Source organism: Cornus florida, unplaced genomic scaffold (assembly GCF_030987335.1).
Source record: "Cornus florida cultivar Cherokee Brave unplaced genomic scaffold, ASM3098733v1 CherokeeBrave_3.0.0_Hap2_Chr01, whole genome shotgun sequence".
Lineage (NCBI taxonomy): Eukaryota > Viridiplantae > Streptophyta > Magnoliopsida > Cornales > Cornaceae > Cornus > Cornus florida.
In genome coordinates this window covers 114,402,522-114,420,037 of record NW_026775571.1, presented here as the reverse complement: position 1 = coordinate 114,420,037, position 17,516 = coordinate 114,402,522, and the positions used below count along the sequence as shown (strand labels likewise).

General features: G+C 34.4%; 1 protein-coding gene across 1 annotated transcript; it reads right to left on the bottom strand.

Annotated features, from left to right (window-relative positions):
- Positions 1-642: 642 nt before the first annotated feature.
- Positions 643-1,302, bottom strand: LOC132281194 (uncharacterized). Its single transcript, XM_059782923.1, has one exon. The coding sequence runs from the start codon at positions 1,300-1,302 to the stop codon at positions 643-645; it is 660 nt and encodes a 219-aa protein (XP_059638906.1).
- Between the last annotated feature and the right edge of the window lie 16,214 nt (positions 1,303-17,516).

Sequence of the window (17,516 nt, the reverse complement as noted above, 5' to 3'; positions counted from 1 at the left end):
AATAACCCAAAATCTCTGTCAACTGCCACATTAATTATAATAATATCAACATAAATGAAATTTAACATTTTTATTAAAATATTACTGACAGTAACTCTGCAACAATCCAGACTAATCTAAGGCTCTTTGTTTCGACCTAAATTTTTCAGGTAGAATATTTCTTTCTAGACAAGAAAGTAATCACAGTATGGGAAAACAAGGAGGAGGAGTTGACAGAATATGATAAAACAGAATGCTGAGAACTAACCTTAAGAAAGAAAAAAAAATGCTCAGAACTAGGAAAAAACAGAGTGCAGGGACATAGCAAAAATTGAAAATATCATATGAGACAAACAGGATTAGTGGAGTTCTCTTAAAGTATGAGGGACAACCCAAATAGGAGAAGGTTGAATATTCTTTAGGTGGAACAGGTCAAGGCTGTCATCTTCCAAGTTAAAGACCCCCAAATCATAACGTCCATCGCGTCATCCATGAGAGTCTTTCTCAATATATTCCGCAGTGAAGTAAATAGAATTCTTTCTCAATCCCGGGAAATCATTATCTGAGAGAGAAACAGAGTGATTTTGGCCAATAAACAATACCCGATCACCTAAGTTTGGAATATATATCCACTAGTTGTCAACAAAGTCTAGCTTATACTCATCAAATGCTTTCATCATGATTGGGGTGAAAACGTCGGTACCTCAGAACCATCAGCAATGCCCCTGAAGATTCCACCAAATACTTTGAAGGATTAGTATAAGGGTAAGATCTCACACTCTGTTGGTGGTTATTCATTGTCGGTTGCAATATTGGAGGATCAGTAGAAATTGAAATTTCAAGAGATCTCTTTGGAGAAGAAGGGTCGCTGAGATTCCAGGATTCTACATCACCACTCCTGCTCACAGCATAAAAAAGTTTGTTCTTGCTGAAATACAAGAGATCATCATAGGAGCCCCATACGGGTGAATCTAATGCATTCCATGAAGTGTCCCCAATCCTGCAGAAGGCAAGTCGTTTTGGGTGCTCAGTGTCTAGGATTGCCATAACTGTGCAGTGAGGGTCTTCTTGATCAGCAGCATTCTGATAGTGATCGGAAGCAAATGGGGTTGGGGCTGAGGACATAACAACCTTCTTGAAGATAGTCTCACCCAGGAAATGACACGATCTGGGTGATCTCTCTTTCCATAGCATGAACTCGAACTCTGTCTCACCGGAGGGAGCGTTTCGATTGGAGGGAGGGGAAGGGTATGGAGGTATCGATAAAGGGATTGTAAAGATAGAGGGCAAAATTGAGACGGTGGATAAATACAAGCCAACCATGAGAGGAACCAATATGATTCACTCAATTTTGTGATTCTTGCAATGGGGTCCACAGGTTCAATAACTGTGCTTTTGCAGTAGGGACAGTACCTAGCACCCCTATCCCTCTCGCCCTGGCGGTCAGCAACCATACAAGGAGGTACCATTAGCCACGGGGAGGCGGACAAAAGAGTAGTTCCTCTTGTTTCTGTTAATGGTTGTAGAGAAGAAGAAAAACAACGTTGCGTAGGGTTTGGGGTCTGTATAGCAATTCCTTGAAGATGAAGAGAAAAGTCCGATGATTGGATGGAGGAGAGTAAGTAAACAAGTAGCAGTTTTGTGAAAGGACGGCCATACTTTTGGCACAGATCGATGGCAAAATAGCATAGAATGGGCAAAAGCCCATCTCTGTCTATTTGTAGCCGCCTCGATCTGTTTGGCTGTTTAATTAAGAGAGCTTGTATGTTTGTAAATTTAGTAGGGCACATCCTAAAATTTCTCTAGCAAATCTATTTCTATAGATGACCATGAAGAAAAGGACAGTCATGTAAACAGGATATTCTTATTCTATGTGACCATGAAGAAAAGGACAATCATGTAAACAGGATATTCTTATTCTATGTGAATTATGTTAATGAGCGTTTGGATACTATTTTTTTGGGAGTCCCGAGTCTTGTACTCTTTTGACTTTTCTTTAATTACTAACTTTTAACATTTAAAAAAAAAAAAAAAAAACACATTTGCACTCTATGAATTCAACCGAATATATGATCTTGTATATTATTAGTGAGTCAGATAATATGTGACTGCCAAATGTAATGTGCTAGTAATTGATGTACAGCCAAATTTAGGCTTGAGCAGTGCCAAATCCCTCCACTTCTGCATCATTTGTTTCGGGTATAAAATGATCATTTGTATGGAATTCGTTGCAACAAATGTAAGGCACCACAAAATGAGTGGCTAGGACTACTTTTTCACCTTATCATTCCTTGTTTTGGTATCTTAGATTTCGTGTGTATTTTTCATTTTACATGATATTTATGTATCATGGTCTTTGTAATACACAATGAAATGAATAAACCTTGTTTTTGTGAAATATAGGAATATATTTTTTCAGCTTATGTTTTATTAATAACTTATATTCAGCTTATATTATATTAATCTTAATGAAATGAATAATAAACCTTGTTTTTGTGAAATATTGGAGTATATTTCAGCTTATATTTTATTAATAACTTATATTCAGCTTATATTATATTAATATTATAGGTTGCTTTTCAAAGATGCATATAAAACAAAAATTAAATAAAAAAATCTGGTTATGAATTGTGCTTAAGGAAGTCACTTTAAGTTTAAGTGATTAAGGTGGAAATTGGATTGCAGCATGTAGTGTCTGGTGTTCTGTGGTTGTGTCTCTTATAGTTGTTGGGTTATCCACCCACAATTAAAAGAAAAGAAAAAAATGATTTGTTGTCCCCTACCGTGTGTATTTCACTTAATTTTTGAAATGAATTTTATGGATTGGATTCACCTTTATTTATTTATTTTATAAAGAAATTTAATATGATCCGTGTATGCAATTTGTTGTGAAATACACTAATATAAATATATTATTATATTCCCACTTCGTGCTGTAAAAGATATAAGAACCTTGTTTATCAATAATAATATAAGCACTAAAACACTGACACAAGATCTCAAATGCCCATAAAATCAAACTACCAACACGAGCTGCTCATGAAACAAAGTGCATCCAAGTGATAAACAATTAAAAGCTACTTGCTAAAAAGTTATTCTATGCCATAATCCAAATTAGCTAAACCAAACTACCACATAATTAAAAGGATTATATTCACTTTAAAAGGAAAAACAAGGGGAAGAATAACCAAAAGACTTTGTACTGAAATATCATGACTCCATGCCATATTCAAAATGACCTGCATCATCACACAATAAGCAAAATTCTATCAGATATATGCTACCAAAAAAAATATATATAAAACTTCAAGTATGCCAATGAGTGAAGATTTTTGTGTGTCCGGACTCCAATCAGTGTGCCACTAAGAAATATTTAAATAGGACAAAAGGCTCCAAATCCATACATGTTCACATTATATTTCAACAAAAAGTAATATTCTCTAGATATCACGAGTAAAGACATTTTTTTTAAGCCAAAAGACACCACGGACTGAGCAAATATATAGATTTGGTATGAAACAAACAGGATTAGTGGAGTTGTCTTCAAATCTGAGGGACAACCCAAATAGGAGAAGGTTCAATATTCTTCAGGTGGAAGATGTCAAGGCTGTCATCTTCCAAGTTAAAGACTCCCAAATCGTTATGACCAGAAGGGCATCTATCAGAGTCTTTCTGAATATATTCGGGAGTGAAGTAAATAGAACTCTTTCTCAACCCTGAAAAATCATTAGCGGAGAGAGAGACAGAGTGATTTTGTCCAATAAACAATACCCGATCGCCTAAGCTCGGAACATATACCCACTTGTTCTCTACAAAGTTCGGCTTATACACATCAAATGCAGCGGTGCATTTTTTGTCACTACTATTGCGAAAATGTGGGTACCTCAGAACCATCATCAATTCACCTAAAGATTCCACCAAATACTTTTTAGGACGAGCATAAGGGTAACCTCTCACATTCTGTTGGTGATTATCCATTGTGGGTTGCATTAATGGAGGCACGGTAGAAATTACAAGAGATCTCTTTGGAGAAGAAGGGTTGGTGAGATCCCAAGATTCCACATAACCACGCCTGCTCAAAGCATAAATTTTTTTGTTCTTGCTGAAATACAAGAGATCTTCATAGGAGTCCTCGTCCTCTAACGGTGAATCTAGTGCAGTCTATGAAGTGTCCTCAGTTCTGCAGAAGGTTAGTTGTTGTGGGTGGTCTTTGCCGTAGATGGCCATAACTGTACAGTGAGAGTCTTGATCAGCACCAAATGGGGATGGGGCTGAGGACATAATAACCTTCCTAAAGAAATTCTGACTTAGGTTGTCTGCCAATACGGGTAACATCTGTTTCCATATCATGAACTCTGTAAGTACGTTTTCAGAGGGAAATACGTTGACACCGCTGAGGCGTTGGCTTGAGATAACTGGAGGGAGGGTTTCGATTGGAGGGAGGGGAAGGTAGTGTTGGGATTACATGCCCTACAACCCAATTATTTATGATTAATTCGATATTTTATTAATAAATATAATATTCATACATTGAGTTTTACATATATTTGCATGAGATGTGTTATTGTCCTCAAGTTGCATTATAGGTGACTTAAGTGTGTAAATGAGATTTACATGCAGGAGAATTGGGCTCACTGGTTTTTTGCACCTTGGCATTGTTCGCAGTCAGTTATAAAAGTTGGGCACTTTTATCTATAAGACTGTATCACACTTGCCCTCTATAAGATATGATGATTTGTCTCGACCATTGTGATAGTTGACTCTAAGATAGTGTGTTATTGTGAACTGAACTTGAGTACACTGAACTGGATCACCGTAAGATCACACCATACAAATTATTTGTTATCTTATTTTGGTGTGATTATTATCTACTAGATACATTAAGCTTTAAATCCTGAGAGGTTTAGTACGTGGACTCAAGTTTCAGTATTGGTCACTTTGACTTATCAACATGTGAGATCTTTTAAGGTCAATACCATGGTATCTTGGGTGGTTAATGTTGGAGCTCTGGGAATACAAATGCTCAACATGAAATCCAAACTCCATAAGAGTTAGAACATCCCCTTGGTGCAATTTAATAAGTTTGATCACTAGAACCTGGTAAGGATATTTTAGTAAAATATTTACTAAAATATTTTTCTATTATTTATTGAGAAAAATATTTATTCTTTTATAAAAGAAATTCAGTGATTATAGAGATTTAGTTGGTTACTCAAGGAATATAAAATATAAGTAAGCCTTAGGTGAGACAGTAAATATTTTTCTGGGACTACTTATGAATATTTAGTAGTAGAGGGGCTTATATGTAAGATAGCGATACAAAAGATTATATCGTACACTAACCAGAATACAGAGGGTGAGAGAGAAGGTTAAGGTTTCACAAAAATCTATATTGAGGTCGTAGAGGTGAAAATTCATTGATATTCAACGCCAAAGGAGAAAGTGTTCCGTTTCGCTGTGATACAAAAATAGTGTTATTGTATTAGACGATTATTCAGTCGGCCAAAGGTCTGAGATCCCTTTATATTATTTATTGATTTGATGAAAAATCATGTAGTTACACTCCTGATTTATTTTAAATGTTTCTGTTGTGCCTTTAATTGGTATCAGAGCAACCCACGTCATTTTCATCAGTATGTTTTGAGTACTTGATAATGATAATGATCTATGCATGTACATATGTTATTTGCATGAATATGTGTTTTTTTTATTTGTCTATATGTTAATCATGAGATGGTGATAAAGTAAACAGTGAATAAAAAAACTTAATTAAAAAAATATATATATATTTTTGAATGTATGGGCGGCTGCACATTGGCAGCCGTTTGTGATCTTCTCTCCCATGCGATGGGTATCGTGTGTATATATATATATATTGCAATCTGATCTTCTATTGCAAGTATATATATTGTATAATGATGGCTTGATTGGGGAGCATTATAATCTGATTGTGGAGTCCTACCCATGTGATGGGCTTCGGTACACAGTAATATATATATATATATATATATATATTTTAAGTAAAGTAATGAGTCTCGTGAGATGAGAAACTATAGTTTTAATTTAAAATTATTTTAATCCTTTTTAACCTTGGATTAAAACATTTGTTAGATGCCATACAGTCAAACATAGAAATCTTTGATTGATTATATGTTTTATTTATTTATTATTATTATATTATCTGAGAATGACCATTGTTTGGTCACGGACTCACGGGCATCCTTGTGTATCTTTGATGAGAATTGAACACTGCACAAGACTAATTGATGAATATAATATATATATATATATATAGTATATTTTTTTGATTGGTTAACCCATGAGATGGGAATTCGATAACAGTGTATAATAATAAGTTGTTATTTTTTATTTTTATTGTATCCAGCTGCTGCACATAGGCAGTACCATGAGATTGGGTGTCAGTAAAGGAAACCTATTGATTACCAAATTTATGTTCCTTTTATAAAATATATGAAATTTTAATTTTCTAATTATGACCTTCCATTAAAGGACTTTCTATGTGATGGATTGTCCATATATATATAGTCACTAAGAACTCGTGTGATCAGTACAAAGAAAAGGTAATATAATATATATTTTTTATATTAAAAAATATATTGATATAATGAATAGGTTGCTTTGTTTGCTCAACGCATTCATATGATATATTGTTAATGTTCAATTGGATATATGCATGTATTTGTATATATATCAACGCTCACTTACAAGTGCAGATTAATTAATTTAATCTCTTTCAAGGTCCTGTACAATTTTAATTTATTATTAAATTACATGTAATGTAATTAATTAATAGAGGTGGCATTATAAATGGCTAATCCAATAAGGATTGGTTTTCCCTATTGTTGAATAGAATTTATTTATTCTATCTTGTTTAGAATTTTTTGTAAGCCCTATATTGGGTATAGGATAAAGCCTTGTACCATATTTTACAAATTTAGGGTTTAAGGTCTTGAAGAGTTTTTTTTTTATAAAAAAAATAGACAAGATAAGAGTCAATGTTTCCAATGGAGGACTTTGAAAGCACAAGATGACCATGAGATGTTTTCTAACTGGCCATGAGAGGGGATTAGCACTATATATGATGCAACATGTTTTATATTTGCGTACTTATATTCATGTGATGCTTATATGCTTGGATGTCATGTTTAATCCATGAATTGCTTTAGTTATGTTTTATTTAATTTTAAACTAGATAAAACTGGAATTACTTATTTGGGTAGTTTTGGGAAAATTAGCATTTTTCAAAATATTTTTGAAAATTTGATTTTTTGAAAATTAAAAATTTTATTTTTAATTAAATTTTGTGGAAAGTGTAGGATTATCCCATAGCTTAGCTCAAGAAATTGAGCTAAGTTGACCCAAATGGATTAGGTTCATTGAGCCTAAAATAAATTTTAAAATGGATTCCAGTATTATTTATATTAAAATTAATATTGTAATATGATGATATTATCCATAGGATGTATGGAATTTAAAACTCTCTAATTTTAAAAAGTTAAGTGGGAGCGGGATTTAATCTTAAATTCCACAGCCTTCCATTATCGATCTATTGTAAGGTGGAACAAGTACCTCGTCACCAATCGTGGGTGCTCCTTCGAAGGGTATTTGTTTCACTGGTTACTAGATATAGATCTCGCAATGATAGAACTAGCGGCAGGCAGATGAGGACGATCACTATTAGGAGACGGACCTCATTCAATTGCACTACTTCTAGACAATGGTATACACTTGACTAAGTGGGAGTACGTTCTACCTTAGGAGATATTTTCACTTAAAGGCCAAGGTTAAATCGGTTGCCATATTTCATTTGGTATGAGATGCCTAGATAGTGGGATATGGTGGAAATTTTTTCCATCTAAACAAGCTATTGACATGATCTCTTAGTAGTGGCATGTTCTAATTGCCCCCTGAGAGAAATGAGTGAATACCTACAGGGATTATGATTACCGATGTTTTCATTATTTCAATGGTTTAGAGAGACCTATGGAGTGACTATATGAAAACTAAAGTTCATTTTTATTTCTGTATGTATGCCATTTTATTTATGCGTGAATATTTATATATATTTCAGATGCCGAATGTTTTCAGTCCACTTGCTGCTATACTTAAGGACAATAAATTAACCGGGTCAAACTATGTTGACTGGAAGAGAAATCTTCACATTGTACTTACTGTACAGGAGTACAAATTTGTGCTCACTTAAGAGTGCCCTCCTATGCCTGGCCCTGATGACAGCCAGGAGCTAAAAGAAATGTACGAGAAGTGGCAAAAGGCTGATGAAATGGCTAAGTACTATATTTTAGCTTCAATGTCAAACGTTTTACAACACTAGCATCAGTCTTTTGTCATTGTTCGTGACATTTTGCTGAACCTTGTGGAAATGTTTGGGGAACAAAGTATAGTGGCACGACAAGTCGCAATGAAACAGATTATGAATGCTCATATGCTCGAAGGAACTCAAGTTGGCGAACACCTTTTAAAAATGATTTCTTATTTCAGTGAACTGGAGGTTCTTAGGGCAGACATAAATGGTGAGACCTAGGTTGATATAATTCTGCAATCATTGCTAGAGTCATTCAATCAGTTCAAACTAAATTATTCTATGAATAGTATGACTTATTTTTTATCAGAATTGATCAATGCTCTGCAAGCTGTAGAAGGAATTTTTAAGGGTCAAGGGAGTGTTCATACAGTGGAAAATGGTTCTTCTTCTTATGGAAAGCCGAAAGGCAAGAACCATAATAAGAAGCAAGGTTCCATTGTCCCCAAAAAGGTTGGTATTAGTGGTGGAATTGTCAAGGCTAAGGGCAAGGCTAAAATCAAAGGAAATTATTTCCATTGTGGTAAGGAAGGACACTGGAAAAGGAATTGTCAGGTGTATCTAGCAAAGAAGCACTCTGAAGGTATGCTTCAGTCATTCATTATTAAGACATGATATGTGGTTGGATCTACGGATACCTGGTTTGTAGATTCTGGAGCTACTAACCATGTTTGCAATTTATTACAGGGATTCTAGGAAACCAGAAGACTGAGTGAATGGGAGATATCTATCTTCATCTTGCTTCACAAACAAGGGTAGTGGCAGTATCAGTAGGAGTAGTTATTTTGAAATAAATGATAGGAGTTTATTATTAAAGATTGTCTTTATGTACCAGAGAGTAGAAAGTACTCGATTTCTGGGTTTTCAGTATCTTTTGATTCAAAAGTTTTAAAAATAATAAAAATAAAAGGTTTATTTATTCTGGTACATTGATAGATAGTCTTTATTTTATTACTCATACATCTCACTCCTTATATGATGCTGAAATAATTGATCTGTTGAATGCCTTACCATTAAAAGGAAAGATTCATTCGAATAACTCTATATATTTTTGGCATATGCAGTTAGGTCATATTAATTAATCTAAATAGGATCCAAAGACTGTTTAAGGATGGACCTTTGGGCTTTTTAGTGATTTAACCACTTCCAGTTTGCGAATCATACTTAGAAGGTAAAATAACCAAAAGACCTTTTTAAGGATTAGAGGCATAAAAGCTAAAGAGGTTCTACAGTAGGTGCATACAGATGTATGTGATCCTATAAATGGGATCATATCCTAAACTTGTGCACTAGACACACCATAACAAAATGGTGTTATAGAAAGAAGGAATAGATCTTTACTAGACATGGTAAGATTGATGATCAGTTATTCAAATCTACCAGTATTCTTTTGGGGTTCTATCTAAAGCAGTTCCAAACACTACCAAGGAATTGTAATCCAGGTGAAAGCCTTGTTTACAAATTTTGTGTAAGTGAGAGTGTCCTGCACTTGTGTGGAAGGGAAAGCTTGAGAAGATGGGACCGAGATTAGATATTTGCCTATTTATGGGCTACCCAAATGGTATAAATGGTTATTCATTTTATGATCCTAAGGAGCTGAAAGTGTTCATTAGCACGAATACTACTTTTCTCGAGGAGGGTTATATAATGAATTCAAGAGTGGATATGGCAGTTATGGATGATGAGACATCAGAAACTACGACTCCTGAATTTCTTATTATATCAGAACCTTAACGTAGTGGGAGGATTATCAGGCCATCTGATAGGTTAATGCTATTGGGAAAGTCTGACAAGGTGATCCCAGAAGAGCAAGATCCTTCTATACTTATGAAAAGGTTACGAATGATTGTGACACGGAACATTCATTTTGATTAGAATCTGAATGGGCTTTGTGTATACAAGAATAGTGATGGAAGCGTGGTGGTATTTTAAAGAAATAGTTCAGCATGGAGATATTGTTGTCACTGAGGTTATATCTGCGATTAATCTTTTTACAAAGACTTTACCTATTTCGGTTTTGGTGTCTCTTGTAGAAGGAATGGATGTCAGATGAACTAGTAATTGGTTTTGAGTGCAAGTGGGAGATTGTTGAGATTATATGCCTTATAAGCCAATTATTTATTATTAATTTAATATTTTATTAATAAATATGATATTCATGCATTGGGCTTTACATATATTTGCATGAGATGCATTATTGTTCTCAAGTTGCATTATAGGTGACTTAAGTGTGTAAATGAGATTTACACGCAGGAGAATTGGGCTCACCGGTTTCTTGCACCTTGGCATTATTCACAGTCAGTTATAAAAGTTAGGCACTTTTATCTGTAAGACTGTAACACACTTGACCTCTATAAGATAGGATGGTTTTTCTCAACTATTGGGATAATTGACTCTAAGGCAGTGTGTTAGTGTGCTTGGAGTACACTGAACTGGATCACCGTAAGATCACACCATACAAATTACTGTTATCTTATTTTGGTGTGATTCTTATCTACTAGATACATTAAGCTCTAAATCCTGAGAGGTTTAGTAGACTCAAATTTCAGTATTGGTCACTTTGACTTACCAACATGTGAGATCTTTTAAAGTCAATACCATGGTATCTTTGGTGGCTAATGTTGGAGCTCTAGGAACACAAATGCTCAATATGGAATCCATACTTTATAAGAGTTAGAATATCCCCTTGGTGCAATTTAATAAGTTTGATCACTGGAACCTGGCCAGGACATTTTAGTAAAAACACACATAGACATGCATCAATATCACAAAACTAAGAGATAAGCACATGAACATCTATTTTAGCATTCATAGACATATGAATAGAATGAAATGATTAATTGGAAGTATTAAACAACATAAATCATTGTAGAAACAAATTCATATATAAATCAAATGTCAAACAAGAATTACAGCATAAATCCCTTCAAAATACAAAACATCAATATCTAGAAGGCATGCTTAGGGCTAACTCTAGCCCCAAGAAGATGTTTAGCCACTCATTGATGTAGTCATGCAACCCTTAAGGGCCATCTCTATGGTAGGAATGATCTTCTTCTTGATGAAAACCCTAGATGAATGGAAGAACTCCCAAATGATGTGTATCTCTCTAATCTCTAAACTCCTCCCACCTCTCTCTTTAAGATTGTGTGTATTTCAAAGATTGTATCTCTCCTTCCCTCATATAAAAATGGCTCAAAATCCTTATATAGGTAGCTCTAATGTCACACCCAATGGTCAAGTTTCGTGCACTAGGGCCTCTTCAATGATTGCACCACGAGCCATCTTTTAATGAGTTGGACTCTATTTTTTTTCGAGCTTGAGGAGGGTCGATCGATCAAATTCTGATGAGATCGATCGAAATATGGCCAGATCAATTAAAGTATGGCCAGATCTGAGAATAGAAAACAGACTATTACATCTAAGACAAGGTAGTAACAGTTAAGAAAATATAATCTACTAAAGTATGAAAACCACTTGAGTTGTCTTAAGTGCTCATAGTCATACAATTAAGAAAATATCATATATTAAAATTAATCCCAGAGTTAAAACAATCAAACCATAATACCAGGTTGGGTTACATCAGTGCCCTAAGAGAGGAATTAGTTACTCATGACGAGGTTGGATGTCATCTGTGTTGAGGTCATCTCCATCGTCACGGATGACACTTCTCTTCTCAGGATCTTCATTTCTAAGGTTGTAGGAACCCTAAAAGCCACTACACCTTCAGCCTTCTGAATAACACCGTAAAAGAGATTAAAATTTTGGACCTCTTCTGTTAAGGCTTACGCTTTTTTTTATAAAAGAAAATAAATATTTGGTGGGCTTTTAGATCTTCTGGCCCAACTGGGACGAGATACGACTGGTAAAAAGAGCAATCCCGCAACTTTAGTTTGACATGTCATGGAAAGCTCGAGCTTCAGGAACAAGGGCTCAAGCTTTAAGGTTCAGGCTCGAGCTTAAGGAACAAGGCTCGAGCCTCTCTGGATGGATGCTCAAGCTTTAATAAATGGTGCTCGATCTTCACTTTGACAGTTAGCCAATTTTCTTCAACTATTTTCTGAAGCGGCTTTTTCTTCAACGCTTAAAATATTTTTGGGATTGAAATCTTTTAACATTGCTCGATCCAAGCTTCATGGGCTCAAGCACTAGGTACCAGGCTCGAGTATTTGGGACACCAGACTCGAGCATTTAGGACACCAGGCTCGAACCTCAATTGATAGTGCTCGATCCTTAGTGGATGGTGAGGCACGAGACCTGGGAGCAAAGCCTTTCAATTAAATCAACTCTTTAATTTTCGACGCCTCATGCTCGAGCTTGAGGGTCAAGGCTCGAGCACCCTTGGGTAAGGCTCGAGCACCCTTGGGTAAGGCTCGAGCACCAAGGTACAAGGCTCGAGCTTTTGGGCCTTGTTGACTTTTCTTCTTTTCTTTGTTGTGATGCTCGAGCCTCAACACTTGGGCTCGAGTTCTAAAGTTTGAATTTCTTCAAACTTCACCATTTAAGCTTTTGGCTTGCTCTGAATGACCGATAACGACTCTGTAAGCTTTGATATCATCATAAAGTCCCTGTTTTAACCATTTTTTTGGAAAAATATCTTCAAACACACATTAAACATAAATTAGTCTAACTATAGATAGAAGTATCACTTTAGGCCTTAATATTTACGTATTTAGGAGCTCGAATATGCATATATTCAGCGCTCATCAATGCTCATTTAAATCATTTAAAACCCCCATGGAAGTCCAACCTAGCATTCTAGCCTCAGAAAAACCCAAAAACCCATTAAAAACCACACTGCTAGTAAGGGAGCCAGCTCTATTGAAGGTGGAGCTGGTTCCACCCCAAAGGAACCGTTTCCTTTAAGTATGGAGCCAGTTCTTTTCCAATGGAGCCGCCTCCATTGGAAGTGGAGTCGCCTCCACTCCTCCCAGTTTTCATCTTTTCCGTCTCCAGCGACCTTCAGTTGCTCCGATCACCTCCGTTAAGGTTCTTACTGGTCTGTTCTAGGTCCCAGATGATACCAACAATTTATATGAATTAAATATGCTTCGTAACATAAATTAGCAAAGTTTTCATGCAATATAATTCAAGATCAAGACAAATATAGTTCATACCTGTTCTCTCTGTTTTCAACTGTTTAAGCATATATTCATGATCAATTTTATATCCAATTAATCCTGGAATTGTCTTAGGCATGTAAAGAACACAAGTCTAAGGGAAGGAGATAAAAGTAAAACTTGCCTTTGAGATTTCAGATTAAAATCTCGCCGCCGTCTTTCTAGATTTTTTCGGCAATCCTTGACTATTTTCAACTCACTTGTTGCCCTTGGTTCAACCCACGAACAACATCCCTTCTTCTTTTCCTTGGTTCAGCCTTGGTTTTTGACTAAACCCTCTCCTCCTCCTCTCCCCGTTCTCTCACAAACTCACTGTTCCTTCTCTCTGTCTCTACTGTTACGTGAATAGGGTTTTAAAACCCTTGGCAGATGTAATAAGATATATTTATAGGCATATTTAATTTAACCTAATTCTAGTTACCTAAGGAAAAAGAAAAGGAATTATAATATAACCTAACCATATATATATAAGTCGGCACCCTAATCCACCGTGATATCATATATACATATATATATAAATAAACCATTATAATTATATAGTATATATCATATACTAAAAATCACTATAAATTTAACTATTAATTATAATCAGTAATTAACACAATCCTATATACATATATACCCATATATATGTATAACTATCGATGGATAAAACCATACCCATTTAATCTCCTATCCAAGTAATCCATGAGACCCAAACGGTGGGTCCATTACTACTGTCCAAGCCCAAATCCTTAAAATAAAATAAACATTTAATTTAAATATTTAATTACAACTAAATACTTAACACATAAAACAATTAGGTCAATTCCACATAAACATATAATTTCAATTAAAACAAATAAATCAATTTAAACAATTAAACAATTAGATAATTAATCAAATAGCCAAATAATCAAATAATGAATATAAAAATGCAACAAAACCATAAAATAAATACCGAGACTATCCTTTTAAAATTAAGGGTATTACAGATATACCCATTAGACAGTCTTGAAAACTTATGCGAATATTATGCATACAATATTGGGTGAGCCAGGAATATCATGCCCAGGCTGCCCGACTAATTAACTTTCATTAAACTGGCCAAGAAGGCAAGAACAGAGATACACCTAAAAGGAGGATCACCTACAAAGAACATTGATCCTACAAGACTACAAGTATTAGATAACCATATTGAACTCGATAAATATAGGCTAATCTTCAACTCTACAACCGAAGAAACATGAAACTTCAGTAATAGTGGCAGCTGAAAGCTAGCTACTTGACTTAAATAAGGAATAGTACCTTCAACTTGGTTCCTAATTCTTCCTTAGACTAGGCCAATTCTATCCTAATAAATCCTCATACTTATGACTATAACATGAGGAATTCTATGTAAGAGTGTTTTGGATTTCTATATTTAGATAAATTCTATCCTAAATAGCCTGCAAAGTTTATAATTTTATATAGGAAACAGCTACTTTGGTCTTTTATGATGATCCATGATTAGTTGAAGTAAGGAATTTTTTAACATATAGAAAATTCCATTATTTAGGAGTGATATCTAGTGCTCTAGAATTGAGTTACTACATGGGAGATTTGCAATACATAGTTGGAGGATTATTGAGTTTATATGTTTGTAGTGATCCTATATATTTACCTTAATATTATCTATACACTTTCAAGAAGAGATCTAATTAAGTATGATGTGTTTCTATATAGTAAATTCAATGATGTACAATAATTAAAAAAAACAAAAAAATAAAAATTGTCACTTAAGGCACGTGACCCCCCTGAGCACGAGTATAAAAAGCATTAAAAATGTGCAATCATAAAATTTGTTGTTTATATATTAATAAATTTTATTACTTTATATTGTACTTTGTTTCATATACAATTGGGTGCCCATATTAATTGACAGATTTATGCTTTAAGCGGTTAACATCCAATTTATTATTAGCATGCATGAAAAAAACTGGAATAAAATATATATATATATATATATATATATATATATATATATATATATATTGAATAATTGAAGAAATGACTTACCTGAAGTGATGAAAACACTCTAAAAGATGGTAGGACCGTAGGATGCTGTAATTGTAAAAATTGTAATCCACGATAAAGGCCTTCAGCTAATTCAAGACCCAAGTTCAACCCAAATTTACCAATCAGTCTTTTAAATCCTGTAAAGGTAGATCCTGTTTCAGTCATTATCTTCACAAATATTTATAACTAAAATTCATAAAATAATAAAAAAGTTCATAAAAATTTCACTAAATAGGATTTAGTTTACAAAACAAGAATTACAGACCATATACTACAATGAGAATGAAGGCAAAGCTAAAGTTTAGAGTGTTGTTACATAACTTAAACCCTCCAATGAAAATCAACCAATTCTAAACCAAGTAACATTAACCATTCAGTAACACCATCCCCAAAGAAAGGCACATCCTTAAAATCAATCAGACCATATTCAAAGAATAAAAATTGAAATTCAATTGGATATATCTGATTATTTGAACTTAGACCTGCTCACATTCTCAAAGAAGTTTGCTAAAATCAGAAAATAAGGACAATACATAGACACCTGTCCAAGAAACCCCAAGAAACAGGGAAAAAAACGTAGATAGAATACTAATATATATATATTATACATGTTGACCTCAAAGATCATCTAATGATTTTGATGATTACAAAACATTAAAAGCGTTCTCGGACTAATATTTACATTGAGCATGCAGAGCAAAACGATCAAATACACAAAGCAATTACAACCAAGCAAACAAGATGAAAATACCATTCCAAGAGAAATCAAGTTTACTTCAAACACAAAGCAATCATGTGCGACTTGAAGAAAAAGGGGTAGATAGATTGGTGAGTGATTAGGATCCTTGTCAAAGTAATATATGAGTTAATTTGAAGCTCATATCTATAGGCTCCTGCACTAACTTCAAATACATTTTCATAACTCATCAAGCTAGATCTTGTATTTAAAAGAGAAATTAAAATTTCCTATCTTTTAGAACTTATAACCGGTTAAGAAGGTCTCTCTAATTGAGTAGGTGAATGGACGAAACACTCATCTTGTGAAACCCATCTTGTAACCGGTTAGGAAACATCTTTTAACCGAGTAGATGAACAAAACAAAAAGTACGACCTGATCAATCACATCTTGTAACCGGTTAGAATGTTGGTTCTAACCGAGTAGATCAATGGACAAAATGATTCATCCAATTATGACCATTTATAACTGGTTAGGAGAATCTATGTAACCGTTTACCTTCACTTAAACGGAAGACCATTTTTCCATTGCCAATGTTGTAACCGGTTAGGAAGCCTATAATACTCTTTAACAGACTTAAAGCAGATCTGAGCCTCAATAAATTGCTCCAATGGTTATTCAGTCATTTAATGTTGCACAACTAACTCCAACAGTCATATTGGAACAATTAATGCATCTCATCTACCTCTTCACTCTATATAAGATCAAGCATTAAAGAAGGTAAGTGTGTGGTTGAGAGAATATTTGAAATATCATTCAAGAGCATTTACTCTTGCAATTATTCATTTAATCATATTAGACTGGAGCTTTATTTGATTCATTCATTACTCTAGTCTTATGAGCTTACATTTGTATATCTATCTTGAGAGAGATTCAATCTTGTGTTTCAATTACAAACTTTTCTACAAACTTGTAAGGGTTGGTGTGACCCAAAAGAAGCCTAGGAGAAGGGTGTTCTCCTAGTAAGAAAGAGTAGTAAAAGCTTACTTCATATGAAGGTTTGCTCTCCGCCATTAAGGAGAAACTCTAGTGGATTGGGAAATCTCAAGAGGGATCTTGAGCCGAGGAGTAGGAGTTTCCAAACCTCGCTAAAATCTCCGAGTTATTGTTTGCAAATTTCTTATCCCTATCTCTCTTACATTTATAGTTTGAATTATTTATCTACCATAATTATTTATTGCATATTTGTTGATTAGAAGTTAAATTTGTAAATTTAAAAAATTGGTCATTGACTCTATTCACCCCTTAGAGTCAATTAGTGTCTAACAATTGGTATCAGAGCCTAATCTCTAGCAAAAGATCT

Bases quoted from the DNA above. Each gene is read 5' to 3' on its own strand.
- LOC132281194 (XM_059782923.1), bottom strand. From the start codon at position 1,302: ATGGTTGGCTTGTATTTATCCACCGTCTCAATTTTGCCCTCTATCTTT.